This window comes from Protopterus annectens, chromosome 6.part0, assembly GCF_019279795.1.
Source record: "Protopterus annectens isolate FY-2018-M chromosome 6.part0, PAN1.0, whole genome shotgun sequence".
Lineage (NCBI taxonomy): Eukaryota > Metazoa > Chordata > Ceratodontiformes > Protopteridae > Protopterus > Protopterus annectens.
In genome coordinates, this window is record NC_056737.1 from 223,578,890 (window position 1) to 223,594,958 (window position 16,069).

The following is a 16,069-nucleotide window of genomic DNA, read 5'->3' on the forward strand; positions in this document are numbered from 1 at the left end:
AAAAGAGAGGCACATAAGGAATGGATACTGGAAATTGTTTTGGAAGCTATTAGGGAAGATAAAAACGTACTCCAGAAGTTATAGTTAGTGAGTAGAACAAAATGAACGTGAAGTTTAAAAATATGGTAGAAATAAAATAAAAAGATATGGTTAAGAATAACAGGAATTATATAGAGGGGCTGACAAAGGTTAAAGTATTACAGAATAAAGGGAAGCTCACAAAAGAAGAGGCACAACTGCAGGGTGCTAAAGAGATAATAAGGAAGTACCTGAATAACATCCACAAGTTTAAAAAGACTGATATTAAGCAACTGTTTTTTGATAACTCTAGAGCACTCTTGGCACAATGACTTAAGCAACAGAAAGTAGAAAGGGTTGTTGCCAAACTCAGGGAGCCTACAACAAGGAAAATAACCAGAGATTCTATATTACAGATATTTCAGAAATGTATGAAAATCTGTATAAAGCAGAGAACTGAGAAAACTAAGAGTAAACAAAAATGAAATATTTATGGAAAACTTAAATATGCTAAAGTTAAAGGTAGATGACGCACAACAATTAACAGGAGATAGAAATGGTAATGTATAACCAATCTGCAAGAAAGTCTCCAGGAATAGATGGCATTCTGGTAGACATTTGGAAATTATGAGGGAAGAGGAAAGTGATAAAAGATCAGGAAGGTTTTGTTTAACGGTATTTTAAAATGAGTGGAAGCATCATCATCCTGGAAAAAAAGCTGTGGTGGCTGTAACACCTACAGTGGTAATGATCCATCAGATCCAGCTTCAAATATGCTCATTTGAATTTTAAACCATGACTATAAAGTGTTTATGTCCATAATGGCTAAAAGAATGGCAAAGATGTTGATACTGGTAGACCTGGGATCAATGTGCTTTTGTGGAGGGGAGGCAAATGTTTTACAATGTTAACAGAACAGAGGGAAGAAGAAAGTAAGAAAATATTGCTGTTTGTGGGTTTTGATGTACAGAAAGCATTAAACATAGTAAGCTAGGATTTTATGAGTAGGGCAATGGAAGCATTTCCATTTCCCGATTCAATGAGGTTAATTAGGAGGACATGAGGGATTCAAGGCAAAAATCCAAGTGGAAGGGTTCTTTTCTGGTAAGATCTGTCTGAACAGAAGAACCAGGCAAGGGTGTCCTCTTTCCTATTAATTCAAGGGTATAACTGGTATGATTATTCAAGTACTCATCTTTATGTGCAGATATTATTTTGTATCCAACAGAACCAGAAAAGGATATCTCAGTGTTGTGGAACATTCCAAAACAGTTCCAGATTTTGTTAGGAGATAAAATTTGCTGTAGATAAAACAAGGGCTATAGCGTTGGACTATGTACCCCCACATGAATTGGTTCGGGAATACCCATATTTTTGGAGACATGATAAAATGAAGTATTTAGGAGTATGAGTTTAAAAGGATTCTAGGATTCTATTATAGGAGCCAAGGATATGAGGAGAACAAAAGATGATACAAAAACTGGGAAACTGGAAGCTCTTAGCCATGGATAGGGACAGCAAGATACAAGCAGTCAAAACTATTTTAATCCCTTTAGTTTACACACAGGTCAGGCATATTTTTTTCAACCAGAGGAGATGTTGTAGGTAGTAATTAATAGAGTTGAAGGATTTTATCTGGGGAGGGGGGGGGGCAAACGTCGAGTGGGATAAGATGAACCCTCCAACACAACACAGAGGTTTAGGGATTTCCTGATATGAAGAGATGTCTTACAGCTACACAGTTAAAGGTCTTATACACAACATAAGCAGAAAGCTACAATTCAAAGAAAAGAATGATGATGATGAAGCATAAGAGTAATTCAAGAAATAAGTAAAAGGGAGTATTATTTTGGATACAGATCCTTAAGGCAAATAACAGTCACAGAGAATATTATATTTATAAAGTAGCTGAAAATATACTAACACTTAGGCCAATGCAGGACTGGAAAAAGGAAATTCTGCCGATAGGGATGACTGCAATTACGGGTACAGAGAATAGGCAAGAGGGGGATGGGATTTACTGGAGGAAACTGGCAAAGGAACCAAGGTATTGGGAACAAATAATTAGAGAGGGAAAGGTAACAGAATGGGAACCAGTCCAAGAAGACATCTGGACTGCAGGCCAGAGACTGCCTTCCCTATCAAGGTGCAATATCAGAGTCAGGCATAGGGCAATCCTAAATGAAAGACCTTCACCGATTGAGTTTTTAGCTGATTCTAGAACAGAAGCTGCTGTTAAAAAGGAGTAATTAGTAGGGCATATAAAACATTACACAATAATTAAAGTAATCAGAGGAGGTAGAAAAGACTGGTAGGAGAGATTAGATAAGCAATTCACAAAGAAGCAATGGAAGACGTGTATAGCTCCCAAATATGCAACAAAAAAATCAAGCACAAGAAGATTTAAGATTTTTGCCAGAAAGTGTTTGCATAAGCACTTTTATACCCCAAGCAGAGTCCTAAAAATTTTTCCTCAAGTGGATGGCAAATGTTGGAGGTGTAAATAAGGAAGAAAGAGGTTGGTGTCTCCACCAACCTTTTCAAGAAACAATTGAAAATCTTCATTAAAAACCAATGGCTCTGCCCCTGCTCTAATCCTGACTGATACTAATTCTCCTATTTGTCTAAATACTTCTCAACTAAAAACTGTTTTCTGATATTTTCTCTATGCTCCACACCATCTTAGAATCAATTTTTTTTGTCTGTTTGTTGACTGCCCTGCTGTCCTGAGGAAACTCATGTACAGTAAATGTTTTTTGTTATTTTCTTTAATACAACTGTAAAATAACAATCTGTCTTCTATGTGTAACCTATAACTGATTTGTAAAAATTTTTGCTAAGCAGTTGCAATACTTATGTAAATTTTCTCTCCACCGTTTTTGTGGACTCTATGTATATATATATAAAATTACTTTCTCTGAGCTTTTCTCCTCGGGCCTCTACTGAAAATGGACATATATCCAGTTAGACTAGCCCGGTCAACAAATGTAAAATAAAATAAAAAAAATAAGAGGTACCTGGCAGCACATTTTTTGGAGTGTAATGAGCTGGCTGACTTTAAAAACTCCCTACAGAATACTGTAACAAGAATACTGGACAAGCAAATGATTATTACGAAGAAAAAAAAATTTTTGAGATACAGATCTGTATTGCCGACATAATGAGCCTTGTTAAGCTTAATTCTGGTAGATGCCAAAAAAGCAATTACTAGCAAATGGAAATCAAAGTCTAAACTAACAAAGTAGTGAACACTGTAACACAGACAAAAGAACCTAAAGTGGGATTTTTATAAAATGACAGGAGTAAGTTATAGAAAAAAATAGAAACTGTGGGAACAATACATAAAGAAAAATGTTTTTGGATAAGGAAAGAGATTTAATGCAAGGCAGAAATTAAACAATGTATGTAATATGTTGGTTTGACTGTATTGTATAAAAAAGTGTGTATGATGTATGTTTTAGACGTGAACTTGTTAATTATGATTTAATCATTTTGAAAGAAATGTAAGTTTGCCTAGGTCACAAGTGATAATTTAAATAAAGGCGTTATTTAAAAAAAATTGAGCATAATTAAAATAAAATGTCAAAGTTTACCATGCTGTGTTTTGTATCTGGCTCACAACCTTCAAATTACTAGCACTGTTAAGTCCTTAACTTAATTCTCAACATCTTACCTTCAGAATTAAGGACAAGTGCAGAAATAAAGGACAATCAAGGACACTTTAATAGCAGTAGTATTAACTTCAGAAGTGGACATAACAAAAAAATGTAAATTAACACAAATTTTCATATGTAAAAAGTCTAGAACTCTAGAATTATTTCATTATTTATGGCTATCCACCAGCTTTTCTCCAAAAATCACAATTTTTCTAAAATGTTTTTCTCTTTTCTCTTAATCCTAAGCCAAAATCAGGGATATTCCTGATAATCAGAGCAACTTATGTCTACTTACTGTGAAAAGTGTGGGTAGAGTGGGGGTGGTAGTAATGGAGTAAAGATTAAAGGCAAACTAGTTATCACAAGTGGAATGGGACACTGCTTGCAGTAAAGTAAGGACACATGCCTTTCCAATAATCAGCTGTGCCTCAAGTTTTCTATTTCTTAAAGCTGAATTTACTTAACTGCTCTTTAAAACAATATATAACGAGTACAACGCTCCGGTAGTACTACAATAAGTCTTGTAGAATACAAATTATTGGGTTACATACCGTCACTACTATTGTCCAGCTAAACAGTTCACCACCATAGGAGTCAAAGTTTTAATCATAAAAGGCCATTTTCCACACCGTTCCTCACTGAAAGGCTCTGTCAAATATTCAAGTTTTTTCTGCAAATATTCATGACAAATAGTACTAAATCAATTTAATAAAATAACTTGTATGCAAGAAACAATCATGTTGTGAAACTTCATAGATGAAGTTGGTAGTCTTTCACATTTTGCCAATTTTTCCATATTGTAAGAAGCAGTGTTAACCAAATCTTATCTCCAATATTTAACAGTTATTTGAATGCATTACTTAAAAAGCAATGTCTTTCGGCTTCTCCTGTTAGAGGTCGCCACAGCAGATCACGGATCCGCAGATTGACTGGCAGTGTTTTTTTTTTTTTTTTTTACACTGTGTCGAGTTGCCACCTGGTGCCCAACCTTCACAGAAGATGCGCACGCAAACGCACACACACACACACACACACACACATGTGCGCACACCTACTGCATGGTCTTTAAAACTCACTCAAATGCAGGGAGGACAAGCAGGCTCCACAAAGAAGGCGATCCAGCAGAGAACTGAAACAAAGAAATTTGAATGCATTACTGCCTCACCATTATTATTTACTTATGTGCCTGACATTTGCGATTTGCTGGGGTAGTACGTGGAAGAAAACTGCAGCTGCTGTTTGCTCATTCTGGCTTAGCAAGACTAACATACTCTGTGTGAAGTGACTTAGAATACTTCAAGTTAAGTTTGTGGCTATACTTATTTAAAAAAGGATGCCCATCTGTACACATCTATCTGTTAAGTAAATGATCTTGTCATTTGTTCCATTCAAACCATCACTAATCTGACTCTGCAGGACAAGTGCACATTTGTGTGTAATAAGATAGAATTATGTTACTCTAATTACAGTGTCTGTGTGTGTTAGACAGTGAGTGAAGCAAACAAATGACTGTGATCATTATGTTTTAACCAGAATAATACAACTGATGTATACACACTCACTATAGTGGCTGTAATTAATGTGTACAGAGCACTGTAAATAAAACTGACTTACCACTGCATTTTCATCACTGTTAAACAATCACAAGGTATGACAGCAGTATTGCCACACGGTGTATTACATTTAGTAATATCAGTGCTAAACTTGTATTTGTGCCTTCTGTGGAAGGTTGGGCACCGGACTGGCAACTCGACAACGTAAAACTCCACTGCCAATCATGAGCGGACAGGTGATCCGTTGTGGCAACCCCTAACCGGGAAAAGGCGAAGGAAGAAGTATTATACTTGTATTCGTATGGTTTATGCTTGTGTGGGGGGTGGTGGTGGTTGCAGTATATTTAACAGCAACAATCTGTCCTGATGTCTCTGGCAGTATGGCAAGATGTTTGTCAATGCAACTGCTCACTGACACAGTGAGTAGCACTGCCATTTCACAGTGCTTTGCTCTGAGCTCTTGGCCATTATTTTTGCTATGTGGAGTCTTCATGCTCTCCATGCCTCTGTACAAGTTTAAAGGTGCATGCAGGTTTCCTCTAGAACCTCAAATACATGGTGTGGGTAAACTGGTGTTGCACCAATTTGCCTGAAACCAACTAAGCACAGTGCATGTGTATTTCTGCATCTTGTGGTACACTAGTTTGTGTGTGAAATATCAGACTTATCTGTAGACAAACACCACTGCTGGATACATTCAGATAGCATAAAAATGCAGTCAACAAGCCATTATCTTTCAGAAATAGGACAGAAAAGTCATCACTAAACACAAAGGGCATTACAGTTATGTGGCCTTGGTGGACCCCACACCCAGACTGTATAAATGGATTCTGGCATGCTCTTGGTGGCTGTCTCTGCCCTCAACCCCTATTTATTCTAACTCTGGTCTTGCTCAGGTGTGAAAAGAAGGTTGCTGTAGCTTATATCAGGACTAGGGATGATGTGGTCATTATTTCTTTCACTTTGCTAATAATCAAGCCCCAGAGGTGTGCGAAAAGGTTGCTAAAAACTTGTGTGGGACTGAGTGCAGTGTGCCAGTATTTCTTGGACTTTCCGCACAAACCTCGGAGGTGTGCACAGCATATTATAGCTTGTGTACATTTAGTGTACTTGTCTAGGTGCATCAAGTTGGAATGTGTTACTGTGACCATTTTTAATGTCCTTCACAATCAAACTTCAAATGCAAATACATAAGGAGTACCTTTTGCTCCCTGTTTTATCTTATGGACTTCCTTACCCACTGCTCCTTATCCATGTCAGGTCTGGCAGTTTTTCCTATACCCCACCCCCAAACTTGCTCCAAAAGAAATGGGGGGGGGGCAGTTATGGATCCTAAAGACGTCTTGAGTATCTAGCTGTCATCTTCAGCCGTTTTTTTTTTTTTTTAAGCCTACTCAATACTCCCTTCTTCCCAGTGTGGTGGCTGTGGTTGCATCTAAGGGGCAGGTGTGCAACAAGAGCATGTAGCATATTGCCCCATCTCCAACACCAGCTCAGACATACCTACCACCCTTTTCCTTCTTGGATAGAGGAAAAGAAAAAAGAAAACAACACTGATTTGAGGAACCTATACTACAAAGACAGGCTCAAAACTTTAGCCCCATGCTTTGTCACCTACAGATTCCAGTGTGGCATTCCATCACTTGATTTTTTTTTATGCCTAAAAAGACAATACTCTCCCTCCACCTCTCCTATTTCAAAAAAAATAAATTTTTTCAAGCCCAAGAGGGGTAAATAAGAAGTACCCTAGCAGTACATTTTTTTTGCTGTTGGTAACTTTTCTTTGTTAGCAATCATCTAAATTTACTTTTTATATTTAAGATTTTCATACCTATCGGTTAGCAACAGCACTTTTGAGCACTTTACTACACGTGAGTAAAAATGTTTGTATTTCTTATTGGAGATAGGGCAACTTTAAGAACTTATGATTCACTTCAGATGAAATATGGCGGTTTACAGCTAGGATATGTACTGATTGTTAAAAACACTTTAAAGAGTCAGAGGAGGTCCTATGATGAATAAACGGCTTATTGGCAGTGTATTTTTTTTTATTGTCTTATTAGAATACACAAACTCCTGATGGAATGGGTAGAATAATATAGACCGGATCTCAGAAAATATTTCTCCACAAAATCTAGGTCAATCATTACAGTAAACGCAAATATTTTTATATGCAAACACAGCAAATGCATATATTTCTAGCATGCACTCATTTGTTAACAGGGGAAGATTCACCAAGAATAACTTATTTTTTAAGAGTAAAATGACATCATTGGTCTAGCATGAAAATGCAGGTTAAAAACAAAAGAGGGGTTCACAAGAGTTTACTAGGCTACTGGCCCCAAGGCCTTAAGCCTAACCAAGTTATACCCTTGTTCCCTTATTGATCAAGTTGTATGGTCTACATTTGCAGCACAAATCTATTATCAGCACCGACTGCCCTTATCCAAGAGGGACATAAGTGACACCCCCAGAATAAACTTACACCCCTAGAATAAACTTACGGACTCCCATCCAGTTACCTGAGGTACACTTAAACAGAGTCATTGAGGAGCTCTGTTTTATGTGAATTGGCTGTTTGTTCCAGAGGGGTGGCAATCTCTGGGACACATATCTGTCTCTCCAGCATGTCCTGTTAATGTTGCAGGCTAGGTTAAGGCCCTTAGAGCGAGTGAATCTTGCCCCATTTGACTTGAGGATGTGCAGCAATTCCATTAGGGTAGGGTCCAAAACTGCTCTGTAGGCCAGGCGCAATTTGCTTCTCAGCAGCCTATAAGATCCAAAGTACAGTGACAGGGCCTTCAGTCTTGTCCATGTAGGTCACGTGCTGAAGAACCTCATGAAAAGCCCGTGAACAACTAACAGATGTGCCTCTTTATGCTATACTGCTACTAAGGTACAGGACTAATGACAATGATGTACTAACACAAGAACTATACGGAGGGAGAGAGAGAGAGAGAAAGGGGCAGACAATCCTTATAACAAACAGCTGAACTGTGAACATTACAACTTACTGGAAATGCTTAGCTGATGCCAAGGTATACAAGGACAAAGCAATGTCTATGGCCCAGAAAACCCAGTTTCAACTAACAACTCATGTATGTGAGGCACTGGCAAGGGAGGATGGGTGTACACACAGTTTCACTTTGTGGTTCATCTCCAGAGAAGACAGGGAAAAATGCATGGGGATAACTTCTGTATTGAAGGCAGGAACTGCTTGGATGATATACCATTTGCCCACTGTATGCCCTTCCAGGAATGTGCATTTGCATGTAGGGGGAGGGAATTAAGGCAAAATAAAAAACTCCTTCTCTGTGGCATATGTGAAGCTCTCCCAAACTACTTCATACTCCTTACTGGCCCCGAACAGTGTTTGAGAAAGTTGAGGAGGAGAGGTAGTCCGGTTCGTCAGACTCTGTGAATGAATAGGATCTGTCAGGTTCAGCTGAAGTTCATCTGCAAAAAGGGACAAAAACTCTTACTAGAAATCCTATCTGTTGTCTGTCATGTTCTCTTTTCTGGATAACCAAACCAAAAACATACAAATTACCACATACAACATGCACTGGGCAAGACAGTAGATCAAGATTAACATGAGATACGATTTTCCCGCATTGCAAATATAAACACTGGGATATTTTCAACAAAATGTGATAATTATTAAAAGCAATGTTCTACACCATATGAAATGCAGAAGTTACTTTAATGAGGAAAATGCAACTCCAGCAACTCTTTCACCATTTTTACAGTTTTTCACTCATTTTAAAAGTTAAACCTTTAATCCAGACCACACAGAAGAACACTCAGTCCATGCTATTCTATTAACTCTCTGTGGAAGCCTGTAACAGGAAATTTCTCAGTCAAATGTACGAATATGGTCTTCTTTCAGCCTTTTTACTTCTATTTGAAAAACTGTACTTTCAGCCTTTTTTCTTCGAATTGAAAAACTGGACCTAGACACACCCACATAGAGAGTTCCACTCTAGCTTAAAACCTGCATTTGCTAAGACAAAACAATCTCAATAACAATGAAGTAACGTAATACAAAAAACTACTCCTACTGATATGCACACAGCCAATATGAGGAGGAGGGGGAAGGCTTGTGACACTGCACATGTCACACATGAATATAACTGGGACTGGTAGCAGCTAGTGCTCTCAAGGATGATCCCAGGCAGGTATAGCTATGGACTGCTAACACCGGTTTCAGCAATTCAGGTCTGTTGTAATCTACTACACATGATGCAGTAAAATAAATGAAATATACAGTCATCTGTTTAATACTTTCATTTATGAGGAAGACACAAAGAAATTGTGAGAGACTCAAAATACAATACCTTAAGTAGTGAATAGTGACAACTAGCTATGACTAGGGAGAACAGAAAAACCCATATATCTTTGAAGAAGCCCTTGATTAACAAGATAGAACCCAGGAAGGCAACCACAATAGCTAGCACCACAGACAACACATTTTCCAGGATCTGACGATTCCTAAAAGAGAAAAATGACAATGACAAATATTTAGCACCATTTCCCAGTAAAGAAACAAAATACTAACTTATGATCACATTATGAAAAAAAAGCCTTTTGTTTAAATAACTGCAGTGTATACGACAGAAAAGGCTCATTAATTTGTGTAAATATGTATCCCATATTTTTGTTTTACCAGTAAAAATTAACATGGTCAGTGAGTAACCAGATAATCCCTGGGATTCAATAAAGCACAAGTGTACACTCTTCTGAGTGAACAGACAACACAGGTATAACTCGCACCTTCTTCCTATTTTAGTTTTCTTGCAGCTTTAAATATTGACGGGGATTCATAAAGGTTAACACAAACTACAGACTACATGTACACTTGATGCAATCTTTCTGAGTTACTAAAAAGCACAAAAAATGTGGTAGGGATGTTTCTGAATACATATAGTGTACACTTGGTGTAGGCATTACTGAATATGGCCCAGTGTTTTTTTTTTCCTATTAAAAAACAAAAATTTAGCTCAAATAAATCACCAAAACCAGTGTAAGCCAACAACAAACTCAAGAACATAAATGCTGGAACACACTAATCTTGAGATTTTTACTTAATACATTAAATACAAATTTGAATTAAGCACTTTTGTTCCCAACAGGAACTTCATCAGGACTAATACAATAAAAAAATCTTAATTTTTAACTTTCACTGCCATGATGTGCAACCACTTAACCCAATAAAAATTTTTGCAACATCCTAATAATAAAAAACATATCTGACAGTTACAACTTGCTACCAGCTACAAATAAATACTTAAATTATACACAAAATATTTCACAATGCTTTTATAATACATGAACCTTTGTAAGAAAGTACAGTTGTGTACACTTACCATAAACGTAGATGTTCAAGTGTATTCACTGTTGCATTCATCACATTTGGGTTATCTGCCAGCGGGTAGCCCTCAGCCGGCCTGAATACCAGAGTCTTGGATTCCTGCGTCGGATGCGGTCTCTTCTTCCATGACATCAGGTTGTCAGGGGTATAAAACATGCAGCCGACATCATTACATCAGTTTTTCTTGCCCCAGATGTCAGGTACCCCCACAAAGGGAAGCAATTATATGTTATGGTACACCTCCATCAAAAAGCAAATACACCAGAAAGGTTAAATACACCAAAACAGAAGGAAAGGTAGAGCCAAGAGAAGTCAGAGGGCTGGAGGGAGGGTAACCAAGACTGCAACAGTGAATATACTCGGACATCTACATTTATGGTAAGTGTACACAACTGTACTATGTTCTTCGTGTTTTACTGTTGCAGTCATCACATTTGTGTTGATTCCCAAAGCTAAGGAAGGGAGGAGGAAGTTAGAGAGCATTAGGGCCAGCTATTAAGCCCTGCAAGACTGCAGTAGCAAAACCAGCTCTGGATTTAGAAAAAATAGGCATGTGGTAATGCTTGGTGAAGGTATGTACGGAGCTCAGGATGCCCCTGGTAGGGACTCCTCTGAGAAAAGCTGTAGAGGTAGATGCAGCCCTGGTTGAATGTGACCTTATCCCCTGTGTGGTAGGTTTTCCATGGTGCTTGTAGCAGAAATGAATGCAATGGGCTATCCATTTAGAAATGGTTTGCTTTGAAATGGCCTTCCCCTCTGCCCCTGCAGCAAAGACAACTAGCAGCTGTTCAGATTTTCTGTGAGGCTTAGTCCTGTCCAAATAGAATCTAAGTTGTCTGTGCACGTCCAAAGAGTGCAGTATTCATTCTCTTTTGTTTTGTGGATTAGGGAAAAAAGTAGGCAAATGAATGGACTGCCACCTTGGGCATAAAGGAAGGATTGGTCCTGCGGGAAACCCTGTCTCCTTAGAAGATAATGAAGGGTTCCACTGCCATCAGGGCCTGTAATTCAGACACTCTTCTTGCTGAAGTGATGGCTAGAAGGAAAGCTAGTTTTCCAAGAAAGGAATTTCAACTCAGCAGTTCCAGCTGGCTCAAATGGACGGAGAGTGAGCTTTTCCAATACAAAGTTAAGGTCCCAGGCTGGAGTAGGGGCTCTCCTGGTGGTCTTAAATTTTTGGCACCTTTAAGGAATTGCTTTAGCAGGGGGTGAGAGAAGAGTGGTGGCTCAGTATTATAATGTGCTGAAATGGTAGAGGCATGAATTTTAAATGACGAGAAGGACAGGCCCTTGTCGAGCATTTCTGTTAAGTACTGAAGAATATGAAGTAGGCTGGGCACTGTTGTGCCCATCCCCCGAGTCTGGCTCCAGGAACAGTATCTTTTCCACTTTTCAGCATAGGATTTTCTAGTACTAGGCCTCCTTGCCTCCAGAATGACATCTAGCACCTGCTTACTGAGGGATGCTATTAGTGAGCTCAAGGAATTAGCCAGGCTGCAAGATTCAGGGTTTGAAGCTGAGGATGCAGAATCTGGCCTGCCTGCTGGGACAGCAGGGAAGGGGTCTGAGGCAGGTGCCATGGTTCCAGCAGTGTCATGCTGTGCAAGAGGGGGTACCAGTGCTGGAGTGCCCAGTCTGGTACAATCAGTATTGTCCTTGGCTTGTCCTGTTTGGTCTTTTGCAGAACCTTTGAGAGGACAGGCAGAGGGGGAAAGACATAAACCGAGATAAAGGACAGGGCATCCACTTTCCAAGCTTGACTGTGGAAAGTCCTTGTGCAGGAAGTTCTGAGGGGAAGTAAACAGGTCTATCTCTGGAGTCCCCCATTTGTTCCTCAAGAGGTTGAATATTTTTACTTCAAGTTTCCATTCGTGTGGGTCCATGAGATTTCTGCTTAGGTCGTCTGCCAGTGAGTTTAGCTTTCCTGGCAGGAACTGAGCTTGTAGGTGCACATGGTAGCTCAAGGCTGTGTTCCACAGAGCCATGGCTAGTCTGCAGAGAGGGTGTGAGTGGGTTCCCCCCTGCTTGGTTCATAGGTTGGTACTAAGCTATCAGCCCTAGGGCCTATACAAGCCTAGCCATAACAATTCCCTGGCTATTTCTTCCCACATTATTTACTTTCCTGGACCCCTGTCTAGCAGGGCGACTGACGTGATCCCTAGGGTGAATTTCCTTTCTCCCATCCAATCGTCAAGGTTCCTCTTGAAGAGGTCCAAAGAGGCACTCTGCTTGACATGTATGGGCAATCTATTCCAGTGTCTGGGGAGTCTCTGGGTCAGGAACCTATCCCTCCAGCATGTTTTGTTTATTGTGATGACAAGGTTTAGGTCCCTGGAGCGTGTAGCTCTGAGGGATTGGGATTTCTTTAAGTGTAGCATGTCCAACAGCTCTGGGTTTGACATGGCCTTGTATGTTAAGCAGAGATCGCCTCTGAGTAGACGATATGCGACAGAGTATAGCTGGAATTTTTTAAGGCGGTCAGCGTAGGGCATCTGCTTTAGGCCTGTGATTCTTTTAGTGAGGTATTTCTGAGGCCTTTCCAGTTGTTGCAGATGTCTTGAGAGGTACATACCAAACTGGGCGTTGTATTCTATAATGGGTCTAATGAGGGATGAGTACAGTGGGACAATGACCTCCTTTTTTTCTGGATGAAAAGCCCTTCGTGATGAGGTGTGCCACATAGAAGGATTTCCTGACTGTTGTGGCGATGTGGTTATCGAAGGTGAGACCACTGTCCACCTGTGTCCCTAAGTCTCTTATCACACTTTCTGTGTTTAGTGTACTGCCACCTATATGGTAATTCATGGATACATGTTTTTCCCAAAGAGGATAACAATACATTTCTTGGCATTGAGCTTGAGCCCATGGCTCTGGCACCAAGCATCTGTTTCTGTAAGGCCCTTTTGTAGAGTATCCACATCATTTGGGGATTCAATAATGGCTCCCAGTTTGCAGTCATCTGCAAACTTTGTTAGCCAGAGTCCCTTAGTGTTGACCTGTACTTCAGAGAAGTAGATGCCAAACAAGAGTGGCACCAGGACTGAACCCTGAGGTACTCCACTTGTCTGGAGCTGGATTTGGAGTTGGCTACTTTTACAGTGTGGGTTCTATCAGTAAGCCATTTAGCAACCCATTGGGTGACATAGGGATTAATGCCCAACTTAGTAAGTTTATCTATGATTCCAGAGTGGGGGGTGGTGTCAAAGGCCTTGGCAAGGTCTAGATAGGCTGTGTGGACCACCTTACCCTTGTCCATGGCTCTGGAGACTGATTCAAAGAAGTCAATCAGGTTCAGGAGACAAGATCGACCCTTCACAAACCCAAACTGGGTGGGGTCCAGTGTCTGAAGGTTGCCAATGTCTTTGTTTATAAGTTCCATGATAATACGCTCCATGGCCTTGCAGATAAGGCTTATCAGACTGATGGGACGGTAGTTTCCGGGATCCAAGGTGGATCCCCCCTTGTGGATTGGGATAACTGTAGCTCTGGGCCACTCAGTGGGCACGAAACCTGAGGTGAGGCTATGATTAAACATGACACTTAGGTGAGGTGCCATTTCATATTGTAGTTCATGTAGTACACAGCCCGGGATGTCATCTGGTCCCATGGATGCTGTATTCTTGGCTTTAGAGAGTGCGTTTTGTACCTGTGTGGCCGTTATTACTGGAATTTGGCAATCTTCCGGTATTGAGATGGGTCATTTAGGGGTGAGAGGGGGTGAAGTTGGCACTGAATCGATCTGCCAGGATATTGGCAATATCCTTGGATCAGTATATTTAATGCCATTCTGTTTTAGCTCAGAGCAGATCTGAGCATTGCCATTTAGATTCTTGACATAGTTATAGAATGCTTTGTGGTTGTCTTTGGAATCTTTGGCAATTTTATTTTCGTAACTAGCTTTGGAGGATTTTATGAGGCATCTCAGTTTGTTACTGAGGCTAGTAAGGGAGTTTTTTGCATCCTGGGATTTTCCTCTTTTCTGCAAAAGTTTCTTCCTTTTGTTGTAAAGTTTGTTTATGGCAGGGGACCACCAGATTGGCTTCCTTTTTTTGGATGAGAGCATTTTGGTTCTATTTGGGATGGCACGATTCATGCATGAGTGGATGTGCTTGTACAGTGCCTTAGTGTAGGATTCAGCAGTTGAACTTTCAGTTCCCTTCTGCATGGGTGTCATGAAGTTTGTCACTTCTAACTTGAGTAGCATGAAGTTGGCTTTGGAGAAGTTTTTTATGGTGGTTTCTTTGCTGGGGGGGGGGGGGGTGGGATGTGGATGTTAAGGGTGATTAGCTTATGGTCAGACCTGACTAACGAGGGGGGTGACCATAGGTATGGAGCACTGATTTCCCATGTTGGTAATGACCAGGTCTAGGATATTGGAGCCCCTGGTGGGACTATGGATTAGTTGATCCAGGGCGTTGGAATTTATGAATTCCAAGAACCGTTGCGCAAAGGTGTTGGGACATGAGTAGTTTTCCCAGTTAATGGCAGGGTAGTGAAAATCACCCAGTATTAGGGTGTTTGGTTCTATCTTAATATTTTCCAGTATGTTTAGAAAGGTGTAGTGAGAATCTTGGGGTATGGTGGGAGATCTGTAGCAAGCTACAATTTGGATTGCAGTCTTACCTAGTGTTAGTTGCACTTGGAGAATTTCAGACACATTGTGTTGGCCAACTAGCCTGGTGGTGTGAATATCCTTGGTGAATATTGACACTCCTCCACCTTTAGTGTTTCGGTCCTGGTTTGGTGGCGAAAAGTGTGGTAAGAGTTGTAGTCTGGTATTGCAGGGGTGCTCTCTGGAGCCTTGAACCAGGTCTCAGTTACTGCACAGATATAGACGTTCTCCATTTTTAGGAGTGCCACAAGAGTGCATCTTGAGGTTTAGACTTCTAGCATTGAGTAGCACTACCTTCAGATTTTGCATGCTTGTACCTGTTACGGTGGTGGTTTTGTCCTTTGAAGTTTGCCTAAAAAAGGCACTATAGGGGTGGCAAGAGCCTTAGCCAGTAACCTCAATCCCAGGGGCAACAGGTGCAGACCATCTCTGGCAAAGCATCGTGGTCTGTCAATCATGTCATCCCAGGCAGACAGATACTGGATCCCCTTTGAATGACACCATAAGCTTAGCCAATTGTTGAAGTCAATCATTTTATCATTATATTGTGGTATCATTCTGGGCGAAGGCAGGATGCTACTCAGGGCTAGGGTCATACCTGCCTGGGCCACATGATCCGAGAGCTCTTCCATGTCATGGTTATGTGTTGTCTGTCTTTACCAATAATTGTCCTGGAAGAATGTGGTCTTTGAAGGCAGTCAGGGAATTCTCTACAGCTAACATTTCTTTTTGGCTGATATGCAGGTGCATCTGTTTCGGGTTCCATTTGCCCTGAATGCACTGCTTTGCCAAGTGAGCCCCCCGCCATGCATAGTCTGATGCATCTGTTAGGGTTTGGGCAGCAGGGGGTAGAGTGAAA

General features: G+C 40.4%; 1 protein-coding gene across 1 annotated transcript in view; it reads right to left on the reverse strand.

The window, feature by feature from the left end:
- PCNX1 (pecanex 1) overlaps positions 1-16,069 on the reverse strand; it is a 3,150,868-nt gene that overhangs the window by 2,071,291 nt on the left and 1,063,508 nt on the right. Inside the window, exons 12-13 of the mRNA XM_044073489.1 lie at positions 9,560-9,718; positions 3,046-3,073 (exon numbers count right to left, since the gene is read on the reverse strand). Of these exons, the coding sequence (XP_043929424.1) occupies positions 3,046-3,073; positions 9,560-9,718 (187 nt within the window). The remainder of the gene's footprint in view (positions 1-3,045; positions 3,074-9,559; positions 9,719-16,069) is intronic.